Source organism: Schistocerca nitens, chromosome 2 (genome assembly GCF_023898315.1).
Source record: "Schistocerca nitens isolate TAMUIC-IGC-003100 chromosome 2, iqSchNite1.1, whole genome shotgun sequence".
NCBI lineage: Eukaryota > Metazoa > Arthropoda > Insecta > Orthoptera > Acrididae > Schistocerca > Schistocerca nitens.
The window spans coordinates 525,695,905-525,711,367 of record NC_064615.1 but is presented as its reverse complement, the minus strand read 5'-3'; the positions used below and the strand labels follow the sequence as shown (position 1 = coordinate 525,711,367).

Here is a 15,463-nt window from a genome sequence, read left to right as displayed (position 1 = left end):
GCACATTAGCAAACACATGTTTATTACACTTCACAGGTGGTTGTGTACATGGTGTGGTCAAGGATGAATTTTTCATACTTCCAAAGATATAATTATTGAACAATTGACGTATGCAGAAAACAATTTACATATGCAGGAAATAACTTTACAACAGATCATTTTACATCGATTCTGGTGTTTTGATTTTGTGGAGGTAAATCTCCAGTTGTTCTAAAAAATTTAGGGTCTTACCATTGGCTTCATTATGTAGTACTAACAAATTGTTTTCTACACTGTTGATGACATGTTTCATTTCAAAAAAACTTATGCTCTTGCTAAAACGTTAAAAACGCTTTTCTTGGATTATTTGTTAAGTTTGCGCTATTCATCTTTTCTACTATTTCGCACATATTTTCCGCGCCTGACTTACGAAATTCATAACCTAACATCAATCCTTCTCGTGACAGGAACATCCATTTCATCTCATTCAAGATAACAAATAAAGCATGTGTTAAGACGAATTACACCTGAAGGTAGACCCACAGGGTCAGAAGTGCATCGTGTACTAAATAAAACTCGAATAATTATAACTGATGGCGTTTTTTAGTTCATAACTCGACGCTACAATTGCATTGTTTTGAACATACGAATTACTGCATTATCATTTTGATTTTCATTAATACCCGTGAGTAAAAATAAATTCCTTAGATGGTGTTAGTGTGGCTGCTGTTATCTAAGATCTAAGAAGACAGTCTTCGCTGAATGTGGGACATACCCCCCAACCTCTGGCCATAGACGTGTGCCAGAGCAGCGCTACCGTGACCAGATGGGTGGGCTGGAAGTAGGCCTACGAAGTGTCCAAACTTTTAAATTGACGGCACACTATGTTCCACAGAACAGATGTTGGAGAGCTGAACACAATATCTTATATGTTTGTTCCAGAGCATTATCTACTTCATATCCTCCATATACGTCCTGCACACGCTATGTGTACCCATTTCTAATTTAAAGGAGCTCCATAGTACAACATTTGTTGTTTGATTGTGTTTCAATAAATCCGCTTCTGTCTTGCTTACATCATTACCATTTGCTACAGAAATGTAGCCAAAGACCATAGTCAAAATATTTCTATGATAGTTGCTTCGTATCGTACACTGCCTAATGAAAGCCATCAGTTGATTACTACAGAAATGTGTTTAGGTCGTAGTCCTTGCATATTGTCCGTACTGTAAATGAGTCTCCTTTCTCTGTATGGTAAAGCTACTTTAGCATCAACAAAAGTAAAAAATATTTCAGTGTCTTTTTTAAGAGTTATTCCTGCGTTGCTCATTGCTTTATGGAGCGTCATGGTATGGACCATGTATATGTTGATTAGTGGTAATCCATACCCTTCAAGTACTCATTTATTAGTTACAATGCCGTTTAGATAATCTTGTCTTATTAACAGCCGTGATCTCCGTCTTCTGGCATAGTCCGTTTACGATCTTTGAATAACCCCTTTGTCGTAATCTCTCCCAATGTTTCGTGCTAAAAACGTAATCGAATGCCTTTATTTTACTCGCAAAATTTGATGTCTCTGTTGTATTCTCTCATTGACTCGATGATTATTTTAGTTGCAAATATGTTGTGCTATCGTGATCGACACAGTCAGAACAAAATAGTTTCCTCGGGTGTCGAACCGTCTGCTATGATCGTTTATTATCTATTAGCTTCCCCTGATTTCTCTTTGAGGGGTCTCATATTTCCGACCTTCGGACACGCTAATGGTTTCATAGCACTTGTAGAAGTATCTATTTCAGCATGTTTCTCTATATTTAAATAGTTCCCTACTGATACAGTTTAATCCTGGCGCTTTTCTATCGTTCGGTTTACATAGCTCTTTTCCAGTTCTTGAATTGCTACGTTGCCCAAATGCGTTGGTGTTTCTGTTTCTGATCGTTTTCATCCATTGTTGTACCGCATAGTAGAGTGATAGTCTATTCTTGTTCTTTGGAAAAGAAATTCACTTGTGTTTAGATATTTTAATATTAGGTATGCGATGTAATTTGTACCACATCAGCGTTGCTCAATTTGTTTACAAATCTCTCAGAGGTTTTTCAATATTCTTTTATATTTTTATATTTATTATATTTATCTTGCGTTAATATTGTTGACCTCACTTTCGAATATCGTGGATGAGTTCTTACAAAAATTGCTCTTTCTAGTTACTTAACAAGAAATGTATAGTCTGAAAATTAATGTTTTGTTTCAGTCGCCGGAACCACCAGAACAATGGAGTGGCATACGAAACGCGACAAAGGAAGGCAATGTAGCTCCGCAAATAGACTTCCTTATGACAGCCAAGACGGAATATGAGGGAGACGAAGATTGTCTGTACCTGAACGTCTACACTGCTAAGGTTCGTATTACTACAGTAAACAGCACTCGACCACTCTTCAGTGTTAACGTCTCGTCTGTAGATTGGCTCCCTTCCTCCGTCTACACCTGGTCTATATTTGATCGACTTTATCAATGCTCATCTGTCTTCGTTTGTAAATCTCTTAGCTGTCTGTGTGTCTCCAGTTTCTTTCTTTCTATAATGCTCTTTTTTCCATTTGGTTTTATGCTGTCCTTCACCCACGCGTAACTAATTTAGAAATTCGTGCGTGGAACTAAAAATATGTCGTTTCTCTACTTACATTAAATCTAAGCATTATTCTCATAAGGTGTAGAAAACATGTTCATCTCTCTCTCTCTCTCTCTCTCTGTCTCTCTGTCTCTCTGTCTCTCTCTCTCTCTCTGTGTGTGTGTGTGTGTGTGTGTGTGTGTGTGTGTGGGCGAACGTGTGTGTATCTGTCTGTGATTCTCTCTCACCTCCCACTTGCAGTTTTATGTATCCATTTCATTGTTTCATGAAGGGGATAATGTTGTCGTTTCTCGAATACAGTTGCATTTTATCCACCCATTCAATATTACCCAGAAAACATATACTGTTTGCTTCTTTCGTCGATATGAGCTCCTGTGAAGTACCAGAGTGGACAAAGTCGTTAATTCACCAACCATCGATATGTACCTCATTCCAAAAAAGGATTTTCAGTTCGTACTCTGACAGATGTTCTCCTGGTGAGATAAATCCAACAGATATTATATCTACTTTAGCTAATCATACAGAAGACAGTACTTAGAATTTCGAATTATTTAGGAATAAAGGAGACGAATCACCGAAAGGTAGAAGCAATGCGTCGTCGATAGGTACACAGACAAGAGGTACAGAGCTTTGCTAGCTTTCGGAATGAACTTCCTTCTTCGAGCTGTGAGTGCAGTACATATGGCGCGAATTCTGTGAGACACTCAGTAAAATGTATTTGCTTGTAGCCGGCCGGTGTGGCCGTGCGGTTCTAGGTGCTACAGTCTGGAACCGCGTGACCGCTACGGTCGCAGGTTCGAATCCTGCCTCGGGCATGGATGTGTGTGATGTCCTTAGGTTAGTTAGGTTTAAGTAGTTCTAAGTTCTAGGGTACTGATGACCACAGATGTTAAGTCCCCTAGTGCTCAGAGCCATTTGAACTATTTGCTTCTAACGAATCCTCGTGTAAATAACGGCTGTGAATGACATTTTCATCCACTATTTCAGAACTATCGTAGTTTTCCTTTGACGTACAACTCTGAGATGAGAGAGCAGCATATGAAATTAATCTTTAATTATCTTGTTAATATTGTAGTTACCAAGTAATATTTGTGAAGCATCATAGGCATTCAGGTGACCTGACTTTTGAGCTAGAAGATAAATAGTACACAAATCTTTACTTTCTAAGCATACTCAGTGAAAAATACTTAATACCCTATAATCCCTGTATCTTAATACTGTTATGCTTGGCCTGTAGATAGCCATTTCGGTTCTTGATGAAAACAGACGTAGAAGTATCTTCAATCGTGCCCTACTGAATATTGGGGAACATACGTATCTTAATGACCTTGCTGACAATATTCATAGTCAGCTCATGCTATCTGCTGACGATGCAGATATCTGTGATGAAGTATCGTCTATCAAACTCATCTCAAATTTCAGTCAGACCTTCCTAAGATTCAATAGTAATCCAACAATTGGCAACTGGCTGTCAGTGCCAAAAAACTGCATACGTACTTCACAATACAACAAATGAAACATAGACCACTATGACTAAAGTATCTATAAATATTTCTCAGTCAGCTCGTACAAATACTTGGGTGAACCAATAGTTTTATGAAATGGGATGATCTCATACACGTGGTTGTAGGTCGAGCAGACAGCTTACTTCGCTCCATTCGTAAAGTACTAACAAGGGAAACTTCCCATCGCACCCCCTCCGATTTCGTGGTAGTATCACCCATTGAATAGCCAGTCAAAATCTGAAACAGATCAAGCATGAGAACAAGAAGAAAGTGTTCTGTGCAGTGAGAAAAGAAGTGTAACAGAGTGAATGTCTTAAGCTCAAGGTATCCAGCGTCGAGCAACTTGTACGAACTGAGCTGTCGTGGTCGTATGAGCCAGGGTGTTGGACTGTAAACCGGGAGATACGTCTTCAGATCCCCCTCGTGTCCTATTAGTGTTATTATTCATTAAATTATAAAGTTTCTATTGGGTCATTGACAGGTCTGTTCACATTCTTACTCTTAGCAGTTATCGTACTATAAGCTAGTTATAGAATATGTGTCATGTGGTATTAATATATTACCGTCGCAAGTAAATGTGGTGAATAGATAGAGCAGGTGAGATCAATCATTGACCTCTCATGGAACTGAAAACAACAAATAAACGGATGTGAACTATATTGCAGCAAATAAATTGAAAAGCCAAAACTTCCAAAACGAAACACAAGAGTCATAACATGTGGTAATCGTGTAGAACAAATAAGAGGTGAAGATACGTACGTCTGGAGTTCCCATCTGTACACCTCGTTATTCCACGACAAAGACATAAATTTGAATACGGTGAACAGACAAGTGAATGACCCGACGAGCAGTTTATAATTTTGGGGAAAAACGGGGCGCAAGCGAAATTCGAATATGGATATCCCCCTTCAGGGTCCAACTCCGTGATAACAGCGACGCTGCTGTCAATGAAATACGCTCGATTTTACACATCTTAATCTTCGACCATTCACGGTTTCTACGAGGGCAGTTCAATAAGTAATGCAACACATTTTTTTTCTCGGCCAATTTTGGTTGAAAAAACCGGAAATTTCTTGTGGAATATTTTCAAACATTCCCGCTTCGTCTCGTATAGTTTCATTGACTTCCGACAGGTGGCAGCGCTGTACGGAGCTGATAAAATGGCGTCTGTAACGGATGTGCGTTGCAAACAACGGGCAGTGATCGAGTTTCTTTTGGCGGAAAACCAGGGCATCTCAGATATTCATAGGCGCTTGCAGAATGTCTACGGTGATCTGGCAGTGGACAAAAGCACGGTGAGTCGTTGGGCAAAGCGTGTGTCATCATCGCCGCAAGGTCAAGCAAGACTGTCTGATCTCCCGCGTGCGGGCCGGCCGTGCACAGCTGTGACTCCTGCAATGGCGGAGCGTGCGAACACACTCGTTCGAGATGATCGACGGATCACCATCAAACAACTCAGTGCTCAACTTGACATCTCTGTAGTGCTGTCACAATTGTTCACCAGTTGGAATATTCAAAGGTTTGTTCCCGCTGGGTCCCTCGTTGTCTAACCGAACACCATAAAGAGCAAAGGAGAACCATCTGTGCGGAATTGCTTGCTCGTCATGTGGCTGAGGGTGACAATTTCTTGTCAAAGGTTGTTACAGGCGATGAAACATGGGTTCATCACTTCGAACCTGAAACAAAACGGCAATCAATGGAGTGGCAGCACACCCACTCCCCTACCAAGAAAAAGTTTAAAGCCATACCCTCAGCCGGTAAAGTCATGGTTACAGTCTTCTGGGACGCTGAAGCGGTTATTCTGTTCGATGTCCTTCCCTATGGTCAAACGATCAACTCTGAAGTGTATTGTGCTACTCTTCAGAAATTGAAGAAACGACTTCAGCGTGTTCGTAGGCACAAAAATCAGAACGAACTTCTCCTTCTTCATGACAACGCAAGACCTCACACAAGTCTTCGCACCCAAGAGGAGCTCACAAAACTTCAGTGGACTGTTCTTCCTCATGCACCCTACAGCCCCGATCTCGCACCGTCGGATTTCCATATGTTTGGCCCAATGAAGGACGCAATCCGTGGGACGCACTATGCGGATGATGAAGAAGTTATTGATGCAGTACGACGTTGGCTCCGACATCGACCAGTGGAATGGTACCGTGCAGGCATACAGGCCCTCATTTCAAGGTGGCGTAAGGCCGTAGCATTGAATGGAGATTGCGTTGCAAAATAGTGTTGTGTAGCTAAAAGATTGGGGAATAACCTGGTGTATTTCAATGCTGAATAAAACAACCCCTGTTTCAGAAAAAAAATGTGTTGCAGTACTTATTGAACTGCCCTCGTATTTTGCTTCTTCCTGTCCCCATGCTTGATCTGTGTTCAGTTACTGACGGTCTATCCACTAGGCCACCTTCTCACCAAATCTGAGGAAGGGCTATGGGGAGTTTCCCTAGTGAGAAAATGCGATCTGTCTACAAATGAGATTGCCTTTATAACACTCCAGCGACACACCCTATATTAATGCTGAGCAGTTTAAGAACCGTATCAAGTAGTACTAAGAGGGGATACAAAGAAGGGCGTCACTAATCTCAACAGCATTACGTGACCCTTTGGAGAGTGTCAAAGAAATGCTGAAGAACGCGAACTAGCAAACAGTTGAGAACACAGGAAAGCTTATTTACAAAGTTTCAACAACGAGTGTTGAGGAGTCTACAGATGTACTAACGTCTATCTGTCACTGTTTTAAAAGGTGCGACGGTTTTGAAATGCAGCACGCAAATAGAATCATTCAAGCAACTATTCTTCCGTCACCCCATACTCGAATGGGACCTCAACAGATCATAGTACGTGTCACAACGTGTACACTGTGACGACAATCATGGGACAGCGATATGCACATACACAGATGGCGGTAGTACCGTGTACACAACGTATAAAAGGGGAATGCATTGATGGAACTGTCATTTGTACTCAGATGATTCATGTGAAAACATTTCCGACGTGATTAAGGCTGCTCGACGGGAATTAACAGACTGTGAACGTTGAATGGTGATTGGAGCTAGACGCATGGGACATTCCATTTCGGAAATCATTAGGGAATCAATATTCTGAGATCCACAGTGTCAAAAGCGTGCCGAGATAACCAAATTTCAGACATATAATCTCAGCGCGGACAACGCAATGGCCGACGTCCTTCACTTAACGATAGTGAGCAACGGCGTTTGCGTAGAGTTGTCAGTGGTGACATAAAAGCCATTGCCGACGGCCTTCACTTAACGACAGAGGACAGCGGCGATTGCGTAGAGTCGTCATTGCTAACGTATAAACAACACTGGATGAAAAAACTTCAAAAATCAAAGTGGGGCGTACGACAAATGTATCCGTTAGGACAGTGCGGCGAAATCTGGCGGTAATGGGCTACGGAGCAGACGAACGACGCAAGTGACTTTGCTAACAGCACGAGAACGCCTACAGTGTCCCTACTAGGTACGTGACCACATCGTTTCGATCGTAGACGACTGGAGAATCGTGGCCTGCTCGGATGATCCCCGATTTCAGTTGGTAAGAGCTCATAGTAGGGTTCGAGTGTGTCCTTGGACACAAGATGTCATTCAGTTGGTAAGAGCTCATAGTAGAGTTCGAGTGTGTCCATGGACACAATATTTCAACAAGGCACTGTGTAAGCTGGTGGTGGCTCCATATTGTTGAGGGTCGTCTTTACTTGGAATGAACTGGGTCCTCTGGTCCATTTGAACCGATCACTGTTCGGCTATTTGGAAACCATTTGGAGCCACTCATGGACTTCATGTTCCCACGCAGCGATGGAATTTTTATGGATGACATCGTGGAACGTCACCGACATGAATCCCATCGAACATTTACGGGACATTACCGACAGGTCAGGTTGTACACAAACCGTGCACCGGCAACACTTTCGCAGTTACGTAAGCCTATAGATGCACCACGGCTCAATATTTCTGCAGGGGACTTCCATGTCGAGCCGCTGTACTGTGTCAGGCAAAAGGACGTCCGGAACGATATAAGGAGGTTATCAGCTCTTATGGAAGTTCTTGTCGAGGGAATATGAAAAAACCTGTAATATACACTACTGGCCATTAAGACTGTAACACCCAGAAGAAATGCAAATGATAAACGGGTATTCATTAGACAAATGTATTATACTAGAACTGACATGTGATTACATTTTCACACAATTTGGGTGCATAGATCCTGAGAAATCAGTACGCAGAAAAACCACCTCTGGCCGTATAACGGCCTTGATACACCTGGGCATTGAGTCAAACAGAGGTTGGATGGCATGTACAGGTGTAAGTAGGCTGTTTAGGTTTTTATGTTGGTAACGTCGCGTAGCGCTCTTTATGAGAATCAGTGACTGTGCTGGGTACAGTCTGTGGCTGGTTGGCATTGTTCGCTATTGTAGTGTTGGGCAGTTGGATGTGAACAGCGCGTAGCGCTGCGCAATTGTAGGTGAGCCGCCAGCAATGATGGATGTGGGGAGAGACATGTCACAATTTTGAGAGCGTACGATGTGGACGTGTGTCCATCAGAAAGAGTAAATTTGTAATACTTTACATCATGAACTGATATATATGATCACTTTTGAACATTATTAAGGTAAATACATTGTTTGTTCTCTATCAATATCTTTCATTTGCTAACTATGCCTATCAGTAGTTAGTGCCTTCAGTAGCTAGAATCTTTTATTTAGCTTCCAGTATTGGCGCTCGCTGTTTGCAGTAGTTCGAGTAACGAAGATTTTTGTGAAGTAAGTCATTCGTGAAAGGTATAGTCAGGGCCATTCTTTTGTAGGGATTATTGAAAGTCAGATTGCGTTGCGCATAAAATATTGTCTGTCAGCTTAGTTTTGACCAGAATAAGGAAAGAGCGAAATCTCTGAGTACGTTCAGTTCTGCTCAGCTGTTTGAAAATCAAATAACGTAAGGGGTTTATCAACACAGTCATTCATATGGGGATGTTTTACAGGTACAGCTGCCTATGCAGCTTCAAAACGATACCACAGTTCATCAAGAGTACTGACTGGCGTATTATGACGAGCCAGTTTCAGTTGAAGAGACATCTGGAGAATACGCTGGCCAGGGCAGCAGTCGAACATTTCCTGTATCCAGAAAAGCCTGTACAGGAACTGTAACATACGATCGTCCTTTATCCTGCTGAAATGTAGGGTTTCGCAGGGATCGAATGAAGGGTAGAGCCACGGGTCGTAACACATCTGAAATGTAAAGTCCACAATTCAAAGTGCTGTCAATGCGAACAAGAGGTGACCGAGACGTGTAACCAATGGCACCCAATACCATCAAGCCGGGTGATACGCCAGTATGGCGATGACGAATACACGCTTCCAGTATGCGTTCACCGCGATGTCGCCAAACACGGATGCCACCATCACGATGCCGTAAACAGAACCTGGATTCATCCGAAAAAATGACGTTTTGCCATTCGTGCACCCAGATTCGTCGTTGAGTACACCATCGCAGGCGCTCCTGTCTGTGATGCAGCGTCAAGGGTAACCGCAGCCGTGGTCTCCGAGCTGACAGTCAATGCTGCTGCAAACGTCGTCGAACTGTTCGTGCAGATGGTTGGTGTCTTCCAAACGTCCCCATCTGTTGACTCAGGGATCGAGACGTGGCTGCACGATGCGTCACAGCTTTGCGGATAAGATGCCCGTCATCTCGACTGCTAGTGATACCAGGCCGTTGGGATCCAGCTCGACGTTCCGTATTACACTCCTGAACCCACCGATTCCATATTCTGCTAACAGTCATTGGATCTCGACCAACGCGAACAGCAATGCCACTATACGATAAACCTCAATCGCAATATGCTACTATCCGACCTTTATCACAGTCGGAAACGTGATGGTACGCATTTCTCCTCCTTACACGAGGCATCACAACAACGTTTCACCAGGCAACGCCGGTCAATTGCAGTTTGTATATGAGAAATCGGTTGGAAACTTTCCTCATATCAGCACGTTGTAGATGTCGCCACCTGCGCCAACCTTGTGTGAATGCTCTGAAAAGCTCATCAATTGCATATCACAGCATCTTCTTCCTGTCGGTTAAATTTCACGTCTGTAGCATGTCGTCTTCGTGGTGTAGCAATTTTAATGGCCAGTAGTGTATGTTTTATTCAAAGTAGCCGGCCGTCTTAACACGATTTTTGTAAACACCTTTAGTAGCTGTACATAAACAAATTGTCAACGGCTAACAAGCGGGTTGAGCGTACCACATAGGACTGATTCTCACTTTCCCATTACCTACATTCTCCGGTCTGCTGAAAAAACTAGACTGCTCTACTAAAGAGATTCCTTACACTACACTTGTACACCTTCTTTTGGAGTATTGCTGTGGGTGTGGGATCCGCTTGAGACAGGGATGACGGACGATATCTATAAACTTGCAAGGAGGTTATCTCGTTTTGTATTATCGCGAGATTAGGGAGAAAGTGGGACCGATATGATGATCGAATAGAGTGGGGGGGGGGGGGGAGATCATTAAAACAATGACGTTTTTCGCTGCCGTAGGACCTTCCCACGAAATTTCAATCACCAACTTTCTCCTCAGAGTGTGAAAATATTTTGTAAGAGAAATCAGGGTTCTCACAGAAAGATTTACATGTTCGTTATTCCCGTGCGCTGTCCAACAGTGGACCGGTAGAGAAGTGTCTTAAAAATGATTCGATGAATCCTATGCCAGGCAATTAAATTGTGAATTGCAGAGCAGTCGTGTAGATGTAGATGTAGACATAGATTCTACACTTGGTGCTAGAATAGTACTGTCAGAAATTACTGTACATTAAATAAATATTTATTCTTATTGCGTGCAGCGCACTATAATTTCCACCGTCACTTAGTATTCGAAATTTTGAAGGAATTAAGTTCCTTCACGCATGAATGCAGATGATCAACATTCATTTGAAAATAAAATAAAATTTTCGGTTCTTTGATTATCAAGCGCTGCTTATTTTTCTGTGATCATCTGCTTCAATTACGTTTCAGCTTCCAACAAGAGAAAATGAAGATCTCATCCCCGTTATGGTGTGGATACATGGAGGAGGTTTTTTGGTAGGTTCTGGGAGTACGGAAATTTATGGGCCGGATCATCTCATGGAACATGATGTTTTGTTAGTGACCTTCAACTATCGTCTTGGAGCGCTCGGTAGGTTCATATTTCAGCCAAAACACGTCTACTTCTTAGAATTTATTATGTTAATGTTTCTAGGTTATGTCTGTTTACAACTAGATAAATGCATCTACAAATCTTATAGTATTAATTTTTATTGGTGCATATATCAGCTTTATCTACGGTAATGATAGAAAATGAAAAAATGAATTAAAAATTGTTCCCCGTCCGGGACTTGTATGCAGTTCTCCTGCTTCCTACTCACATATAAAGGGGGTTACTAATCCTATATCTCAGAACTTTGGCAACAAGAACTCTTTTAAGAAGAGCAAAATACGCTGAAAGCATGAAGTTAGTGTTAGTGAGGGCATTGGACTTGAAGACTCCGTGACGCTGTCTCTCTTATACTGCTACGGTGTTGCTAGAGCTAAATACACTCCTGGAAATTGAAATAAGAACACCGTGAATTCATTGTCCCAGGAAGGGGAAACTTTATTGACACATTCCTGGGGTCAGATAAATCACATGATCACACTGACAGAACCACAGGCACATAGACACAGGCAACAGAGCATGCACAATGTCGGCACTAGTACAGTGTATATCCACCTTTCGCAGCAATGCAGGCTGCTATTCTCCCGTGGAGACGATCGTAGAGATGCTGGATGTAGTCCTGTGGTAAGGCTTGCCATGCCATTTCCACCTGGCGCCTCAGTTGGACCAGCGTTCGTGCTGGACGTGCAGACCGCGTGAGACGACGCTTCATCCAGTCCCAAACATGCTCAATGGGGGACAGATCCGGAGATCTTGCTGGCCAGGGTAGTTGACTTACACCTTCTAGAGCACGTTGGGTGGCACGGGATACATGCGGACGTGCATTGTCCTGTTGGAACAGCAAGTTCCCTTGCCGGTCTAGGAATGGTAGAACGATGGGTTCGATGACGGTTTGGATGTACCGTGCACTATTCAGTGTCCCCTCGACGATCACCAGTGGTGTACGGCCAGTGTAGGAGATCGCTCCCCACACCATGATGCCGGGTGTTGGCCCTGTGTGCCTCGGTCGTATGCAGTCCTGATTGTGGCGCTCACCTGCACGGCGCCAAACACGCATACGACCATCATTGGCACCAAGGCAGAAGCGACTCTCATCGCTGAAGACGACACGTCTCCATTCGTCCCTCCATTCACGCCTGTCGCGACACCACTGGAGGCGGGCTGCACGATGTTGGGGCGTGAGCGGAAGACGGCCTAACGGTGTGCGGGACCGTAGCCCAGCTTCATGGAGACGGTTGCGAATGGTCCTCGCAGATAACCCAGGAGCAACAGTGTCCCTAATTTGCTGGGAAGTGGCGGTGCGGTCCCCTACGGCACTGCGTAGGATCCTACGGTCATGGCGTGCATCCGTGCGTCGCTGCGGTCCGGTCCCAGGTCGACGGACACGTGCACCTTCCGCCGACCACTGGCGACAACATCGATGTACTGTGGAGACCTCACGCCCCACGTGTTGAGCAATTCGGCGGTACGTCCACCCGGCCTCCCGCATGCCCACTACACGCCCTCGCTCAAAGTCCGTCAACTGCACATACGGTTCACGTCCACGCTGTCGCGGCATGCTACCAGTGTTAAAGACTGCGATGGAGCTCCGTATGCCACGGCTAACTGGCTGACACTGACGGCGGCGGTGCACAAATGCTGCGCAGCTAGCGCCATTCGACGGCCAACACCGCGGTTCCTGGTGTGTCGGCTGTGCCGTGCGTGTGATCATTGCTTGTACAGCCCTCTCGCAGTGTCCGGAGCAAGTATGGTGGGTCTGACACACCGGTGTCAATGTGTTCTTTTTTCCATTTCCAGGAGTGTACATCTGTCAAGTAAGAGAAGGCTGGCGCCAGTGACACAAACTGTAATTCATTTCTTCAGCTTCTAACATAATCGTAGATAAATGCAGATCACATTTTACTAGACGTGTTTCACCTTAATTTATTGAATTCTAGCGACCTTAAATACATACACATTTTCACTTAAATACACAACTACTAATTTACATATTGTGCCATTGTTCTTAGAAGCTACAAATACTTCTGATCCTGGCACTTTATTGCAAAATACATGCTTTTTATTATGTCTGGTACGTGTGTTCGCTATTTTACTGATGAAGGTAGTTGTCTAGTAATCGAAACGACCAGCGTAGCGGGTCCAAACCTGCTTCAATTTTCAATGAGAATCATTAGCAATGGCCGCCGAAGTCTTCCGGCATAAGAAGTCACCCTCATTCTCTCAGCGGCCTTGTCGAAGAGGGCAGTCGGACGAACGAAGGTTCAAGACACTCTCTTGCTCTTGGCACGGGAAACGGTCTATATGGACTGATGATATCTTCATCGGCAAAATATTCCAGATTAGTCCCCCACTCAGATCTCGGGGACTGCCAAGAGGATAGATGACAAACAGATGGCATAATCAAGGAAAGGTTAACGCTCTAAGAGTCGGAGTTTGAAATGTCAGATGTTGGAACGTGGCAGGGAAGCCCGGAAATATGAAACGGAAATTGTAAGGGCTCAATCTAGATGTAGTGAGCGTAAGCGAAGTTAAATGCTAACAGTTTAAGAATTTCTGGTCAGGTGAGTACCGTGGATCATCAACAGCAGCATCAACGGCACAACGAACTAGAATAAGTTATGAATAGGAATGTAGGGAAAAGAGCGAGCTATTGTGAACGGTTCAGTGATGGGATACTGCTCAGAACCGTGCATCGCGCCACATTTACCAGCTCGATCCCGCCTGCGGCCGACCACTCCGTTTGCGGGCAGCCGATTTCAGTCATACCGGGAACAAAAGTACGCGAGCTGCAATGCGCTTTCGAGGCCGGAGTCTTGTACGGGTGCCCGGTCCTGCCCAGGTGTCAACAGCGTGCGGTACACTAAGGAAACAGACAGCGCTGGGAAGGCGGGAACAAGGGGCAACAGGCGAGCGGAATAGCTTTATGAATCGTCTGCTTTCCTCTGAGAATCGTGAAGGTTTGATATGCTAGGAAGAGGCTGTTCTTTAGCCTTTGTAAAGAAAATTAAATTTCTTTCTTTCTGATCTGCTGCTTTGCTTATTTGCCTGTATTGTGTTTATGTAGGTCTTCTTCGCTTTTTAGTTTGGATTTTGGAACTTAGCCCGCCTATTATCTGTATATCGTATACATTGGTAACTGGACGTACATTGCCTTGGAGAAATATGACCAGAACAACTGTTATCAAGAAAATATTAGATACATAAAAATATTATTCAGCACACTGAAAGACCAGATACAAGAACGTATGATAGTACGGTAAACAACTTCATGGAACATGAAAACTAAAGTTTTAATTATTACATGATATTTAATTTCATCCATATCTTGCAGCTTCAAACGTGACTGTATTCAGTACACTGTAAAGTTTAATGAAAAGACGCCTTCAGTCACAACTTCTCTTGTTTTATTAAGTACACGATGCATTTCGGACCTTTTGGATGCATCATCAAGTGTCATTTGTCTTGACACATGTTTTATTTTTCCTCTTGAATGAGGTGAAATGCATATTCCTGCCACGAAAAGATTTCATGTTAGGTTCCGATTTTCACAAGTCAAAATCGGAAAATATGTCGGAAATAGTTGAAAAGATGAACACTGTAAACCTACCACATAATCCAAGAAAAGCATTTTCATCCTTTTAGCACCATCATACATTCTTTTCTCCGTCCTGTTTGTACATATCACTTCATTCAAGAGGCACATTTGCATACACATGTTTGTAGACACTCCACAGTTATTTTTGTACATGGTGTGATCTAAGATGTATTTATTCGTAGTGCTAAGGATCTAATTATAAAACAATTGACGTATGCAGGGAATAACTTTAGAATAAGACTTTAAAAATACTGAAATAAATGGGACTTGAGGAATCAGTTTGTACATAGATTCCGGTTTTTTCATTTTATGGAATTATATCTCCAGTTGTTCTAACAGATTTGTTGTTCTACAATTGGCTTCATTATGTAGTACTACCAAATTATTTTCTATACTGTTGATGACATGTTTCGTTTCAACATATGTTGTGACATAACTGATTTTTCGAAGTGATGGAGCCTGAGAAGATTTATGTGTTCTTGAAGACGAGTTTTCAAGTTTCTGCGTGAAACCCTGAAAGCAGTTTCTCAAGAGACAAAGGTAGTAA

At 43.1% G+C, this 15,463-nt stretch overlaps 1 protein-coding gene across 1 annotated transcript in view; it reads left to right on the top strand.

Moving 5' to 3' along the window:
* LOC126234478 (juvenile hormone esterase-like) overlaps positions 1 to 15,463 on the top strand; it is an 86,008-nt gene that overhangs the window by 14,219 nt on the left and 56,326 nt on the right. The window contains exons 2-3 of the mRNA XM_049943170.1: positions 2,231 to 2,377; positions 11,144 to 11,303. Of these exons, the coding sequence (XP_049799127.1) occupies positions 2,231 to 2,377; positions 11,144 to 11,303 (307 nt within the window). The remainder of the gene's footprint in view (positions 1 to 2,230; positions 2,378 to 11,143; positions 11,304 to 15,463) is intronic.